Raw genomic sequence first — 12,683 nt, forward strand, 5'->3', positions numbered from 1 at the left:
GAGTCTCATTCTGTCGTCCAAGCTGGAGTGCAGTGGCATGATCTCGACTCACTGCAACCTCTGCCTCCCAGGTTCAAGCAATTCTCGTGCTTCAGCCTCCTGAGTAGCTGGAATTACAAGTGCACACCACCACGCCCAGCTAATTTTTGTATTTTTAGTAGAGATGAGGTTTCGCCATGTTGCCAGGCTGGTCTTGAACTCCTGACCCCAAGTGATCTGCCGACCTCGGCCTCCCAAAGTGCTGAGATTATAGGCGTGAGCCACCACACCTAGCCCTGTCTCTATTTTTTAAAATTCAAAATAAATATATATATTTTTTAAACTTTAGCCAAGTGTAGAGGAGGTGCAGTGGCTGTAATCTCAGCTACTTGGGAGGCTGAGGCAGGAGGATCACTTGAGCCCAGGAATTGCAGACTGCAGTGAGCTATAATTGCACTATGAACTCCAGCCTGGGCAACAGAGTAAGACCCTGTCTCTAAAACATAAAGATAAAAAATTTTAAATATAAGAAAATAAACAAAAGTTCCCAAAGGGTGGGTGCCGTGTCTGGTGCCTCCTGTGCCCACAAAGCGCAACTCCCTGTAGGTGATATATGCAGGTTTGTGAGTGATGCCTGGAGATACAAGGTGCTGTACCCGTTTTTATTTTTTTAGGTATGTATGTATTTATTTCTTTTTAAGATAGAGTTTTGCTCTTGTTGCCCAGGCTGGAGTGCAGTGGCATGATCTCAGTTCACAGCAACCTCCACCTCCCGGGTTCAAGTGATTCCCCTGCCTCAGCCTCTCCAGTAGCTGGGATTACAGGCATGCGCCACCATGCCTGGCTAATTTTGTATTTTTAGTAGAGATGGGTTTTCTCCATGTTGGTCAGGCTGGTCTTGAACTCCTGACCTCAGGTGATCCACCCACCTTGGCCTCCCAAAGTGCTGGGATTATAAGCGTGAGCCACCGCGCCAGGCCTTGTTTTTAATGTGTAGGTTTGGCCAAAGACAAGAATGGCCAATCTGGCAAAGGACACAATAAAGAAAAGCCGAGGCTAACTGCGAGAATGGCACTGGGATACTCCACAAATATGTATAAAGTCATTGGGATTTGGTGGGAATTAAGAGAAATCTACTCAAACAGCTGTGTCTCTATTTCCATGAGGCCCCTTTTTTAGAAGGAAGAAGTCCCTGAAGGTGGAACAAGAAAGAGCAGAGCCCAGTGTGGGGTATGCCCTTTGATTCCGGCCTCTCTCTCTGCAGGCTGCTGAGAGGGGTCACGGAGACATCTGCTCCCTCCTCCTGCAACACAGTCCAGCCCTGAAGGCCGTCCGGGACCGAAAGGCACGGCTAGCATGTGACCTGCTGCCCTGCAACAGTGACCTGCAGGACCTGCTATCCAGCTGAGCCGGCACCCTGCCTCCAGCTGCCTTTCAAGGGTACACAGACCAGTTCTCCAAGCCCCTGCGTTGGTCAGCATCCATGCTACTGGGCGGGGAACTGAGGCCAGATGACCCGGGAAGAGCCCCAGTTTGGTCACTGTGGAAGCGAGGGAGTAGATTTGGTGTGGCTGAAAGTATTTAAGCCTGGACAGATGATCATATTCTAAATTAGTTCATATGAGACATCTATTCATTTGGAAAAAAATAAAGTTATATCCTTATCTCATCCCACACACCAAGATAAATTACAAGATTAAAGATCTAAATATAAAAACACAAAACTATGTAAGTATTAGAAGAAAATAGGGACTATGTGACAAGCTGCTTTCTAGCTGAATGCCCTTGGTAAAAGTCACTTTAGCTGTCTGCCCCTCCGTTTTCTCTTTTGCAATGAGAATGGTTCTCATAGGACCTGCCTCAGAGTCATCGTGGGATGAGGTGAGTGTGCACTGGGTGAGCCCTCGAGAGAGTGCCTGGCACGTGGTAACCAGCCTCGGGGAGGCCTGATTCCCCAGCTCCTCATCAGCCCTTCACACATACCATGATTTCATTCATTTTAACAGTCCGATGGGAAAAAGGGCTGTGGCTTTCATTTTTCATTGCTGGTTTGAGCACCTGTGTCTTCTGTGAGCTGCCTGCCCAAGCCAATTTTAGAAATGCTTCTTTTTGATTTATGGGAGTGTTTATATTCTAGATCCTGATCCTTTGTTTTATATATGTACTTTTTTTTCTTCTTTGAGAGAACCAACTCCTCCCTGATAGGGAGTGGTTGAGTTCTGCAGACCCAAGTTCTCTGCCATGCAGCAGAGCACAGCTTGCTGACAGGAGAGTGCTGCTTGTGTCCACAGTGGGACCCTCTTCACACAGGACACACCTGTAGAATGTGATTGCCTTTCAGCCTTTTGGTTAAGATCAAGTATAAATGTATGGATCTATACATGGAAGTAGGCCAGGTGCAGTGGTTCATGCCTGTAATCCCAGCACTTGGGAGACTGAGGAGGGTGGATCACCTCAGGTCAGGAGTTCGAGACCAACCTGGCTAATATGGTGAAACCCTGTCTCTACTAAAAATACAAATACTAACCAGGTGTGGTAGCGCATGCCTGTAATCCCATCTACTCGGGAGGCTGAAGCAGGAAAGTTGCTTGAACCTCGGAGGTGGAGGTTTCAGTGAGCACTCTAGCCTGGGTAACAAGAGCAAAACTCCGTCTCAAAAAAAAAAAAAAGCAAGGAACATCTTTGTCTGAAAAAGCACCCTAAATTTAGCCTAAGAACTGAGTTTTTGGCTGGGCGCAGTGGCTCACACCTATAATCCCAGCACTTTTGGGAGGCCAAAGCCAGCAGATCACTTGAGGTCAGGAGTTCAAGACCAGCCTGACCAACACAGTAAAACCTAATTAAAAATACAAAAAATTAGCTGGACATAGTGGCAGGCACCTGTAATCCCATCTACTTGGGAGGCTGAAGCAGGAGAATTGCTTGAACCCAGGAGGCAGAGGTTGCAGTGAGCCGAGATCACGCCACTGTACTCCCAGCCTGGGCAACAGAGTGAGACTGTCTCAAAATTAAAAAAAAAAAAAAACAAAGCTGAGTTTTCTAAGAAAGCTCTGCCCTTCCTTGAGTTCTCTGAAAATGCAGAAGCCCTTCCCAGAGGCCAGCTCTGGGAGCTGGGCAGCCGTTTGGGACTTGTGACCGTCCTTGGCCACAGTTCTCCCTGCTTGTGCCCTGGTCATCTCTGCTCAGGTTGCTCCGATTCTGTGGTCTTATTTACTGGCTATCTGATTTCCTTGCAAAGGCCAAGGTGGAGTTCAAGGTCCAGCTGGGTGAAGGGTGTTCCTGGCTTCCTGAGGAGAATTAGGAAAGCTGATTGGTGGCTTGAGACACATTGCTCTGTGGCTAGATTTCATGGTTACTATTCCATCCTGGGACCTGGCGCAGATCAGTCTCCTCTTCCCTGTGGAGAGGCCTGTTCCTTCCCTGGAGAGCGTCTGGTAGGAACCTGTGGAGGGGCGGAAAGGACTTCCAGAGGCCTGAGGACAAGCACCAAGCTTGGCTCTGGAGCTGGGGTAGCTGCCATGGGCTCTCAGAGCGCTGGGGGAGGAGCAGGGGAGCCCAGGGGCACAGGGAAGGGCATCCTTGAAACTGCAGGTTGGGAGGTCACAGTTTCCTTGTGTGGCCACCAGGAGGGCTGAGGCTATAGGCTGGCCGCTCCTGCCCTCCTGACCATCCCCTCAAGCTTATGATCTCCTTGCTCAGCCTCCCAGGCTGGGCTTTCAGGTTTGCAGGCAGACGGCCCTACAACATGGAGGTCCAGGCTGAGCTTTCTTTACGAGTGGCATCTAAGGAGAGGGGACACATTTCACCTGAATCTGGACTAGCAGCTTGTTGGTTAAATAGCCCGAGTAGGTGTGGGGCATGGCAGAGATGCGGGAGTGGATGTCTGAGGATGTAGCCAACTCAGCTCCAAACAGGTCCTTTTCGTGTCCCCAGTGGGCTGCATTCCCAGACTGGTATTTTGGTTGGTGTGACAGAGTCCCAGAGTCATCTGGCCCAGGCGCAAGTCTCTGGGCCAGTCCTTCCCTCCCCGCCCCCAGGTGCTTCTATAAAGGGCTGAGCAGCTCAGCTCTTCTCACTGAGGGGTGTGAGGAATAGGGGGGACCATGGACTTCCTCAGCATTCAGCAGTTGGTAAGGATGTGGGACGGAGGCGGGAGGCACCCAGGGACTGGCTTGGCAGGAGGAGGCTGTCTGGCTAGAGGAGCGCTGGCAGCTTCTTTCTGTGGTGCGAGGGTCAAGTCTTAGGAGAAAGGAAGCATGCAGTTCTTTTATAAAAATCCCTGTTTTTTGAAATGGAGTCTTGCTATGTTGCCCAGGCTGGCCTCAAACTCCCAGGCTCAAGTGATCCTCCCACCTGGGTCTCCTGAGTAGCTGGGACTCCAGGCGTGAACCACCACACCCGGCTGAGCGTGCAGTTCTTCTGGGTGTCTGCTGGGTGCTCATGTGAGGTGCTGAGGGGGTGAGGGAAAAAGTCAAAGGGGAAAGGAGACATGAAAATCCTTGAGTTCAGTAAGTTTTGCCCTGGATGGTGATGGCGAAAGAGGAACGGGTAATGGCAGATTACTTTGGAAGATGCAGGTATATTGGAGCATCATGATAGTTGTTGCTCTGGAAATGGCCAAGGGGCCTGGCTGCCTCGGGGATGCGGAATGGTGCTTTTGTGCATCCTGGGCAGTGAGAGAAACAGTGGTGCTTAGGGATGTCAGTTTGCGTGAGGAGGGGCATGGAGGGTGTGTGGTGCAGCCTCTGCCAGGAGACCAGTGCAGGGAAGTGTTAGGTTGCTAGCGTTCTTTAGAAGGAATATGGTTCTGCCTGGCTGGAAAGCCCTAGGTTCTGTTACCCTATCATTCCAGCCTGTTCTTTCCCCACAACATGCCAATTCCTCAGTGTTCCCCAGCTCCTGAAGTCCTGAGGTGGGGCCTGGCGGGAGACAACATGGATGTTTGCTGCAGAGGCTCTGCCCCAGGCACAGGTCCCAATAACTTAAAACCTTCACAACTCCTTTAGGCAAGTGTTTAAAGTGTTTGAGCTTAAATGTAGCTTCAAAAGGAGGCTGAACTGAACCCAGGCATTTAGAATTTTACCATGGGGGCTTCTCCTCTGTTCCTCTGACCTTGGAGTCAGGTGGCAGTAGGTGTGATCTGGTAGGAATAAGGACAACAGCATGGGGGAAGCTAAGGTGTCATCTGCCTTGAGGCCACCTGGACACATGCCCAGCAGTATAAATAGATAGTGGCCTCTTGTCCCCCTAGCCGTGTTCCTGCTGACAGGAGCAGGGTAGGTGGAGATCTGTTGTCCCCCTGGGTGTCAGCTGATGTCAACCTGATGCCACAGTTGTGGAGCCAGCAGCACCCACAGGGTGAAGGAGCTTGCCAGCACTCCGGACTGCCAGGGCTTTGAGGCTGACTCCCATCCCGAGCACCAGCCTTGTGACATCCGCCCTTGTCAGATAGCTCCCTGGTACTGCACAGCTGTTTTCTAAAGAGGGTTCCTCCAATTTTCCTGACTCGGTACTCATATACTATTCCTACAGGTAAGCGGAGAAAGAGATGAAGGGAAAGTGTTGGGATTTGGACATGGAGTTCCTGACCCTAGAGGCTGGCCTAGTGACTGGAGGAGGGGCCCCCAAGAGGCTGTGGCCCGGGAGAAGCTGAAATTGGAAGAAGAAAAGAAGCGAAAAGTGAGACAGGGGCAGGGGTGGGGTTGGGGGGTGGTTAATCCCTGAGGCCGGCTAAGCAGTGAGGCCTGGAGGGGCTCTGGTGGGGCGAGAAGCTGGTGTCTCCTGTCGGCAGGGCAGAGAGGTCTCTTGACCAGTGGCTGATGGCTGGCATGGTCTTGTTTTTTGCTCACATTCTGCTCCAGCTGGAAAGATTTAGCAGTTCCAGAGTTAATCTGGATAATCTGGCTGACTTGGAAAACTTGGTTCAAAGACGGAGAGAAAAAAGACTGAGACGCAGAGTCCCCCCCAAGAAACCTGAGCCCCTGGTTAAGGTGAGTGGGAGTTCAGGACTAGGGCAGTGCACACACCAGGGCTCCAGTTCCAGAGGAAGGGCTTGGGGAGTAGGCACAGCAGGCCAGGACCACACAGCCAGTGAAATCCACTCCAGAGCCCCTATGGATGTGTCCACAAGGGCTGCCGCAACAAAGTCCCACAGCCTGGACAGCCTCAACAGCAGGCGTGTGTCACCTCGCAGTCCTAGGGGCTGGAAGGCTGAGCGGAAGGTGTCAGTGGGGCTGGTTCTGAGAGCGGTGGGGGAAGAATCCCTTCATGCCCCTCTGGCTTCTGGTGGATGCTGGCATTCCTTGGCTTGCAGATTCATCACCCGACTCCGCCCTCATGTTCACTGGGCGTTCTGTGTGCACGCTTGTGTCTATGTGTCCCGTTCTATAAGGACACCAGTCACACTGGATTAGAGCCCACTTTAACACAAGTCGTATTGGTAAGGGACCCATCATACTCAGGCATGACCTCATCTTAACTAATTACATCTTCAGTGGCTCTGTTTCCAAACAAGGTCACATTCTGAGGTACCTGGGGTTAGGACTTCATGACTTCATATGACTCTTGGGGAGATAACAAGTCAATCCATAACACACACACACATTGTCTATTCAATCTCTTGGGGTGGGATTAGAATAAGAAACTGCATTAGTACAAGCCAGCAGTGTGCCAGTCCTCGGTTGGCTGTGTAGGACATGCAGGCCAGGTGGTGAAGCTGTGCCATTTTGGGCACCTGTGGCCTTTGGGAGTGATTTGGTCTTGTTTTCAATTGACCTAGCCACAGCCCCAGGCCCATGTAGAGCCTGTGGGCCTGGAGATGTTCCTGAAGGCAGCTGCTGAGAACCAGGAGTCCCTGATTGACAAGTACCTGACAGATGGAGGGGATCCCAATGCCCATGACAAGGTAGTACAGTGGGGTGAGTTGGCTGGCAGCAGCTGCAGCTGCAGGAGCACCACCTTCATTGTGTTCAAGTCCTGGCCTAGGAGGCTGCAGGGCTCTTTACCTTTATGGTGCCTCCAGAGGGAGGGGAGGGAGCAGCAATTTCGTTCAGGGACCTGGCCTTGGGAAAGGGACGCCGTGAGGTCATTAGGGGTGGCTGTGCTCCCTCTGCCTAATCTCCCGTCTCTGCCTCCAGCTCCACCGCACCGCCTTGCACTGGGCCTGTCTGAAGGGTCACAGCCAACTGGTGAACAAGCTGCTGGCAGCAGGTGCCATAGTGGACGCTCGGGACTTGGTGAGGACTGGGGAAGGCCCAGCCTCGGGTCGATGCCCTGCTTAGCATCCCAGCATCTCTGAGTGCTTGGATGCTTTGGTTTTGCAGCTGGACAGGACACCCGTGTTCTGGGCCTGCCGTGGAGGACATCTGGATATCCTCAAACAGTTGCTTAACCAGGGAGCCCGGGTCAATGCCCGGGACAAGGTACGGGGTACAGCGCTTTTGGGACCTGTCAGCGATGCAAGGGAGCAGGGAGCGGACACAGTTCCTGGAGAAGAGAGCAAGTAATCTGGTGGGTTGGGGAGGCCTCGCCAATCCAGACCCAGCACTGACCCCCACTTGCTCTCAGATCTGGAGCACCCCTCTGCACGTGGCAGTGCGCACCCGGCACCCCGACTGCCTGGAGCACCTCATTGAGTGTGGCGCCCACCTAAACGCACAGGATAAGGTAAGGCAAGTGACTGGTCTTCCTGCTTGGACAGTTCCACTGGGGCAGGGATTGAGGAGCCCCAGCCAGGACCGGATGTGCTATCTGCTCAGTGATAGCAGCCCTGACCTTCCCATGTGAGGAGGGCAGGATGCGGAGGCAGGAGCTTGACCACCTGCGTTCTCAGCAGGAAGGGGACACGGCTCTGCATGAGGCTGTGCGGCATGGCAGCTACAAAGCCATGAAGCTGCTGCTGCTCTACGGGGCCGACCTGGGGGTGCGAAATGTGGTGAGTGTAGGCGCAGCCCCAGCTCCTGTCCTGAGGGTGGGCAGGTGGAGCACCTACATGGGACTGACCCACACTGTTGCTCCCAGGCCTCAGTGACCCCAGCGCAGCTGGCTCGAGACTGGCAGCGCAGCATCCGGGAGGCCCTGCAGGCCCATGTGGCGCATCCCCGCACCAGGTGCTGAGGTGCTGACGGCAGCCCCATGCCTCACGCACTGCCACCATTCCATTCCACGCCCCACCCCTGCATCTGTGTCTCTGTGGTTCCTGCCCTCAGCTCTAGTTCCTCCTTTCTCATGGCTGTGCCTCCTCGGGCATCTGAGGAAGCCCTGGCAGAAGTGAGGTGCAACACCGGGCTCAGCGTTCAGAGAGAGGCCTCCCTGGCTTCGAGTGTCAGGGGAGTCAGCTTCCCTGCCGGGAGCAAGAGGCAGGGGAAAGTGTGGTTCCAGATGAGAGGAGGAGTGGGGGCCAAGGGCAGAGCCCAAAGGGAGCAGTCCGGAGCTGGGGCCGCCCAGAGCTGGGTCCAGGCGTCCTCAGTGTCCACTCATCCCAGGTTAGGGGGTTGCCTTGCTCTCCCTGGGGCCAGTCTCTGCTGGTGTGAACTCAGCCTGTGGCCAGCAGATGCCATCCAAGATGTACAAGGGGCAGCGGAGGCAGGCCGTGCAGGGCCAGGCCGGTCTGCGCTGGCAGATGCCCATGGGCAGGGCTTTCTCCGGGGACTCCATTCCTGTCAGCAGCAACCCTGGCAGTGTCTAGACAACTTTAGTCGTAGGGACTCTGGAGGTGGGTTCTGGCCGTCTGGCGCAGGCTGCTCAACAGGTGTGAGGTCTCACAGCAACAGAAGTCGAGGACCCACCAGCTTGCCTCAGAAGCCCTAAGACTGATCAGCTGGAGTGTGTGTTTGAGAGAAGCCTTGCACCCACTGCACTGGCCCCGCTCAGGCTGGCCTGGCACACTGTCGCCTGCTGGTAGCTCTCATGGGGGAAGTGCCTGGGCACTGGGGATTGCTTGTGGCCCACTCAACTCGGGGCAGTGGCCCGTAACCCTAGTTTGCCTGAGGCTCTTATGTGCCCTTATGTCCCTGGTACTGGAGTTAGAGGTCTTGCCTGGAACTCTGCAGCTGTACCCACCCTGCTTGATCCCACCTCAGAGGCCAGGACACTGAGGGGCTCTGAACCCAGCCCACAGAGAAGCAGAGGAAGGCGAGGGCCCCCCTCCCTGTCCCTTGCTCCCTGGTGGTCTAAGGACGCAAGCTCCCTAGACTTCTTCCTCTGCCACTGGCTGTATGTTTCAAGTTTCACTGGTGTAGACCTGTACTGCTGGCGGGGCTGGGTCCCTAAATGCCAGAAAGTGAATCAAGCTCTGCCCTCATCTGAGAACCACAGGCTGAGGGAAGGGCTGAAAGCTGCAAGCTCAGCCTCCCTCACATGGGTCCTGGGTTACATTAGGTACAACTGGGTTGATAGGCATTTGGCCGTGGTTTTTAGTCTACCTTTGGTGGCCTTCTCAGGCCCAGAACAAGGCTGTTGTTACTATGCGGAAAAGCTGACCAGTGCTCCACACTAGGGGCACACACCTTTCCATGCGCAGCTCCTTCCCTGTGACGACAAAGCCAGCGTGCACCCAGATGCTGGTGCTGTGGCAAAGCAGGCATTCAAGATCAAGAAGAAGACAACTCCTCATCTAGAAAATGAGGACACCTCAGTGACAAACAAACACACCTTTTTATACTGATCAGTATCTTCTGTTCATTAAAACTGGATATCCATTACAGCCTAACTGTCTTTCCTGGACTGGGGGGAGCCCATACTTTGGTAGGGCCTAGGCCTGCTAGCCATGCCGGGCGACAGCAAGATAGGCTGAGCACACAGTAGGAAGGATGAAGGGTCCCAGCACTAGGCTCTTGAGCTTAAGGCAGCTCAGCTCACTGACGACAAGGTCAAAGCAGCAGGAAGGTTTAAAAAGTCCTGCTGTCCAGACCCTAAGTCAGAAGCCATGAGGGGAGGGCCCAGGTATTCTCATGCAGAGGCCACACTTGTCTACGTGGGGAACTCTAGGATTCTATGGAAAGCAGACACCTAGGAGTGCGGCAAAATCTCAGGTACAAGATAAACTCACAAAACCTGTTTCTACCTCCTGGAAATGAACATGTAGACACAAAAGTTAAAAACATGTACTGTTTACAACTGCTTAAAAAATGAAATACTTAGGTTTAAATCTAACAAAACATGCAAGGACTCTGTATGGTGAAAATTACAAAACCTGATGAAATCTGATTTAAATAAACATGCCATGTTCCTGGATTGTTAGACACAATAAAGATACCAATTCTCCTCAAATTAACATACAGGTTGAATGCAGTTCCTATCAAAATCCTAGACGATGTTTTGTGGATGTAGACAATGTTATTCTAAAATTCATATAAAAACTGGTAGCGAAAATATTTTGAGAAAGAATAATCAGTGTGATTTCGAGACCTACTATATAGCTATGCGAACCAAGAGTGCAATGCTGGCAGAGGGACAGATGTACAGATCAATAGAGCGGAGAACACGTTTGGGAACAGGACCACACAAATATGCCCAGCTGACTTAAAGCTGCAAAGGTAATTCAGTGAAGGAAGGACAACCTTTCAACAAACGGTGCTGGAGCAGCTAGACATCTACAGGCCAAAAAAAAGAACTTTGGCCTAAGTCTTACACATTATACAAAAATTAACTCAACATGGGTCACATACTTAAATGTAAAACTATAAAACTTTTAGGAAAAAACAGACTATATCTTTGGGATCTAAGACTAGGTGGAGTTCTTATATGTGACACTAAAAGCAACAGTCCATAAAGGAAAAATCAGTAAGGTGGACTTTATCAAAACTGAAAACTTCTGCTCCGTATAAAACCCTGTTAAGAGGGTAAAGACGGCTGGGTGAGGTGGCTCATACCTGTAATTGTAGTACTTTGGGAGGCTGAAGTGGGCAGATCACTTGAGCTCAGGAGTTCAAGACTGGCTGTGGGCAACACAGTAAAACCCCATCTCTACAAAAAATTAGCTGGGTGTGGTGATAATCCCATCTACTTGGGAAGCTGAAGCGGGAGAACTGCTTGAATCCAGGAGTCATGTATGCAGTGAGCCAAGATTGTGCCACTGCACTCCACCCTATGACGAAGACTCTGTCTCAGAAAAAAAAGGGGATGGGGGTGAAAAGATAAGCTACAGACCAATGCAAACCAAAAATCTCATAAAGGAATCTCAAGAACTCTCAAACTCAACAGAAAGAAACAATCCAATCAGAAAATGGGTGAAAGACAGGGATATTCCACTGTAATGAAACACAGGAGGTGTCCATCACTGGGAAACACAAATGAAAAACCACCGTGAGGCATCATGACACACCTGTCAGAAAGGCTAAAGTAAAAACATGTCACCACTAAGTGCTGCGGAGGATCTGGGGAAACGATCATCCTAGGTTGCTGGTGAGGACATAAGAGTTTGACAGTTTTTTTTTTTTTGTTTGTTTGTTTTTTCAGACGGAGTTTCGCTCTTGTTACCCAGGCTGGAGTGCAATGGCGCGATCTCGGCTCACCGCAACCTCCGCCTCCTGGGTTCAGGCAATTCTCCTGCCTCAGCCTCCTGAGTAGCTGGGATTACAGGCACGTGCCACCATGCCCAGCTAATTTTTTGTAGTTTTAGTAGAGACGGGGTTTCACCGTGTTGACCAGGATGGTCTCGATCTCTTGACCTCGTGATCCACCCGCCTCGGCCTCCCAAAGTGCTGGGATTACAGGCTTGAGCCACCGCGCCCGGCAACAGTTTGTTTTAAAAAGAAAACTTGCAACCACCATATGACCTGGAATTTATCCCAAAGAAAACTGATCTTTACACAGAAACCTATACAAGAATATTCATAGCAGCTTTATTTGGAATAGCCCAAAATTGGAAACATCCCAGGTGTCCTTCAGGGGGCCAATGCGTATACCATGGAATAATACCACTCGGCAATAAAAAGGAACAAACCATTGACACATGCAACCCCTGGGTGATCTCCCAAGAATGAGAGTGAAAAAAGACAATCCCGAATGCTTACACACTATGCTTCCATTTATACAACATTCTTGAAATGACAAAATAAGAGATGAAGGATTAGTGGTTGCCAAGGGTTAGGGAGGGTGGGGGGAGATCCTTTTGGGGATGGCACTTCTTTATCTTGATTGCAGTGGTAGTTACACAAATGTACATGTGACAAATGATTTGGACTGTCCACCCACACTGCACCAGTGTCTAAGTCTTGGTTGGAATACTGCATTACAATCATGTAAGATGTAACCATGGAGGGAAACTGGAGGAAGGGTGTGTGGGACCATTATCTTTACAACTTCCTATAATCTGAAATTATTTCAAAATATAAAGTTAGAAAAAAAGAAAGCAATAGCTTTAAGTGAGCATAGCATCCTGGATTGGCTGCTGCAGCAGAAAAAGGACATTATTGGGAAACTGATAAAATCCAAATAAATTCTGTACTATTTTAATAGTATGATTGCACCAATGTTAATTTTTTTAGTTTTGACAAATGTACCAAGGTTATATGTAAGATGTTAACATTAGGGGAAGCTGGGTGAAAGGTCTATGCAACTTTTCTGTGAATCTAAAAATATCTCAAAGCCAGGCATGGTGACTCACGCCTATAATCTCAACACTATGGGAGGCCAAGGCAGAAGGATCGCTTGAGCGTAGGATTTGAGACTAGCCCAGGCAACATAATGAGACCCAATCTCTA

General features: G+C 51.0%; 2 protein-coding genes across 3 annotated transcripts in view; both read left to right on the forward strand.

The window, feature by feature from the left end:
* Positions 1-5,649, forward strand: part of ANKRD39 (ankyrin repeat domain 39) — a 15,103-nt gene extending 9,454 nt beyond the window's left edge. Inside the window, exons 4-5 of one of the 2 annotated variants that reach the window (XM_037736946.1) lie at positions 1,244-1,419; positions 5,512-5,649. In XM_037736946.1, coding sequence (XP_037592874.1) covers positions 1,244-1,387 — 144 coding nt within the window. In that variant the 3' untranslated portion in view covers positions 1,388-1,419; positions 5,512-5,649. Of the gene's footprint in view, positions 1-1,243; positions 1,654-5,511 lie in introns of those variants that run through there. The other variant, XM_017524100.2, reaches the window with a different exon arrangement.
* ANKRD23 (ankyrin repeat domain 23) lies at positions 3,469-10,252 on the forward strand. Its single transcript, XM_017524099.2, has 9 exons — positions 3,469-4,109; positions 5,512-5,658; positions 5,841-5,969; positions 6,758-6,883; positions 7,116-7,214; positions 7,302-7,400; positions 7,546-7,644; positions 7,814-7,912; positions 7,999-10,252. Exons 1-9 carry the CDS (start codon positions 4,083-4,085, stop codon positions 8,092-8,094), a joined length of 921 nt encoding a protein of 306 aa, XP_017379588.1. The 5' UTR covers positions 3,469-4,082; the 3' UTR covers positions 8,095-10,252.
* Positions 10,253-12,683: the final 2,431 nt, after the last annotated feature.

The sequence above is a fragment of the Cebus imitator genome, unplaced genomic scaffold (assembly GCF_001604975.1).
Source record: "Cebus imitator isolate Cc_AM_T3 unplaced genomic scaffold, Cebus_imitator-1.0 Scaffold31, whole genome shotgun sequence".
NCBI classification, from domain to species: Eukaryota; Metazoa; Chordata; class Mammalia; order Primates; family Cebidae; genus Cebus; species Cebus imitator.

Coding starts and splice junctions, on each gene's coding strand:
- ANKRD23 (XM_017524099.2), top strand. CDS start 4,083: ATGGACTTCCTCAGCATTCAGCAGTTG. Junction 7,215..7,301: donor TAGTGGACGCTCGGGACTTG/GTGAGGACTGGG, acceptor TTGGTTTTGCAG/CTGGACAGGACACCCGTGTT. Junction 7,401..7,545: donor GGGTCAATGCCCGGGACAAG/GTACGGGGTACA, acceptor ACTTGCTCTCAG/ATCTGGAGCACCCCTCTGCA.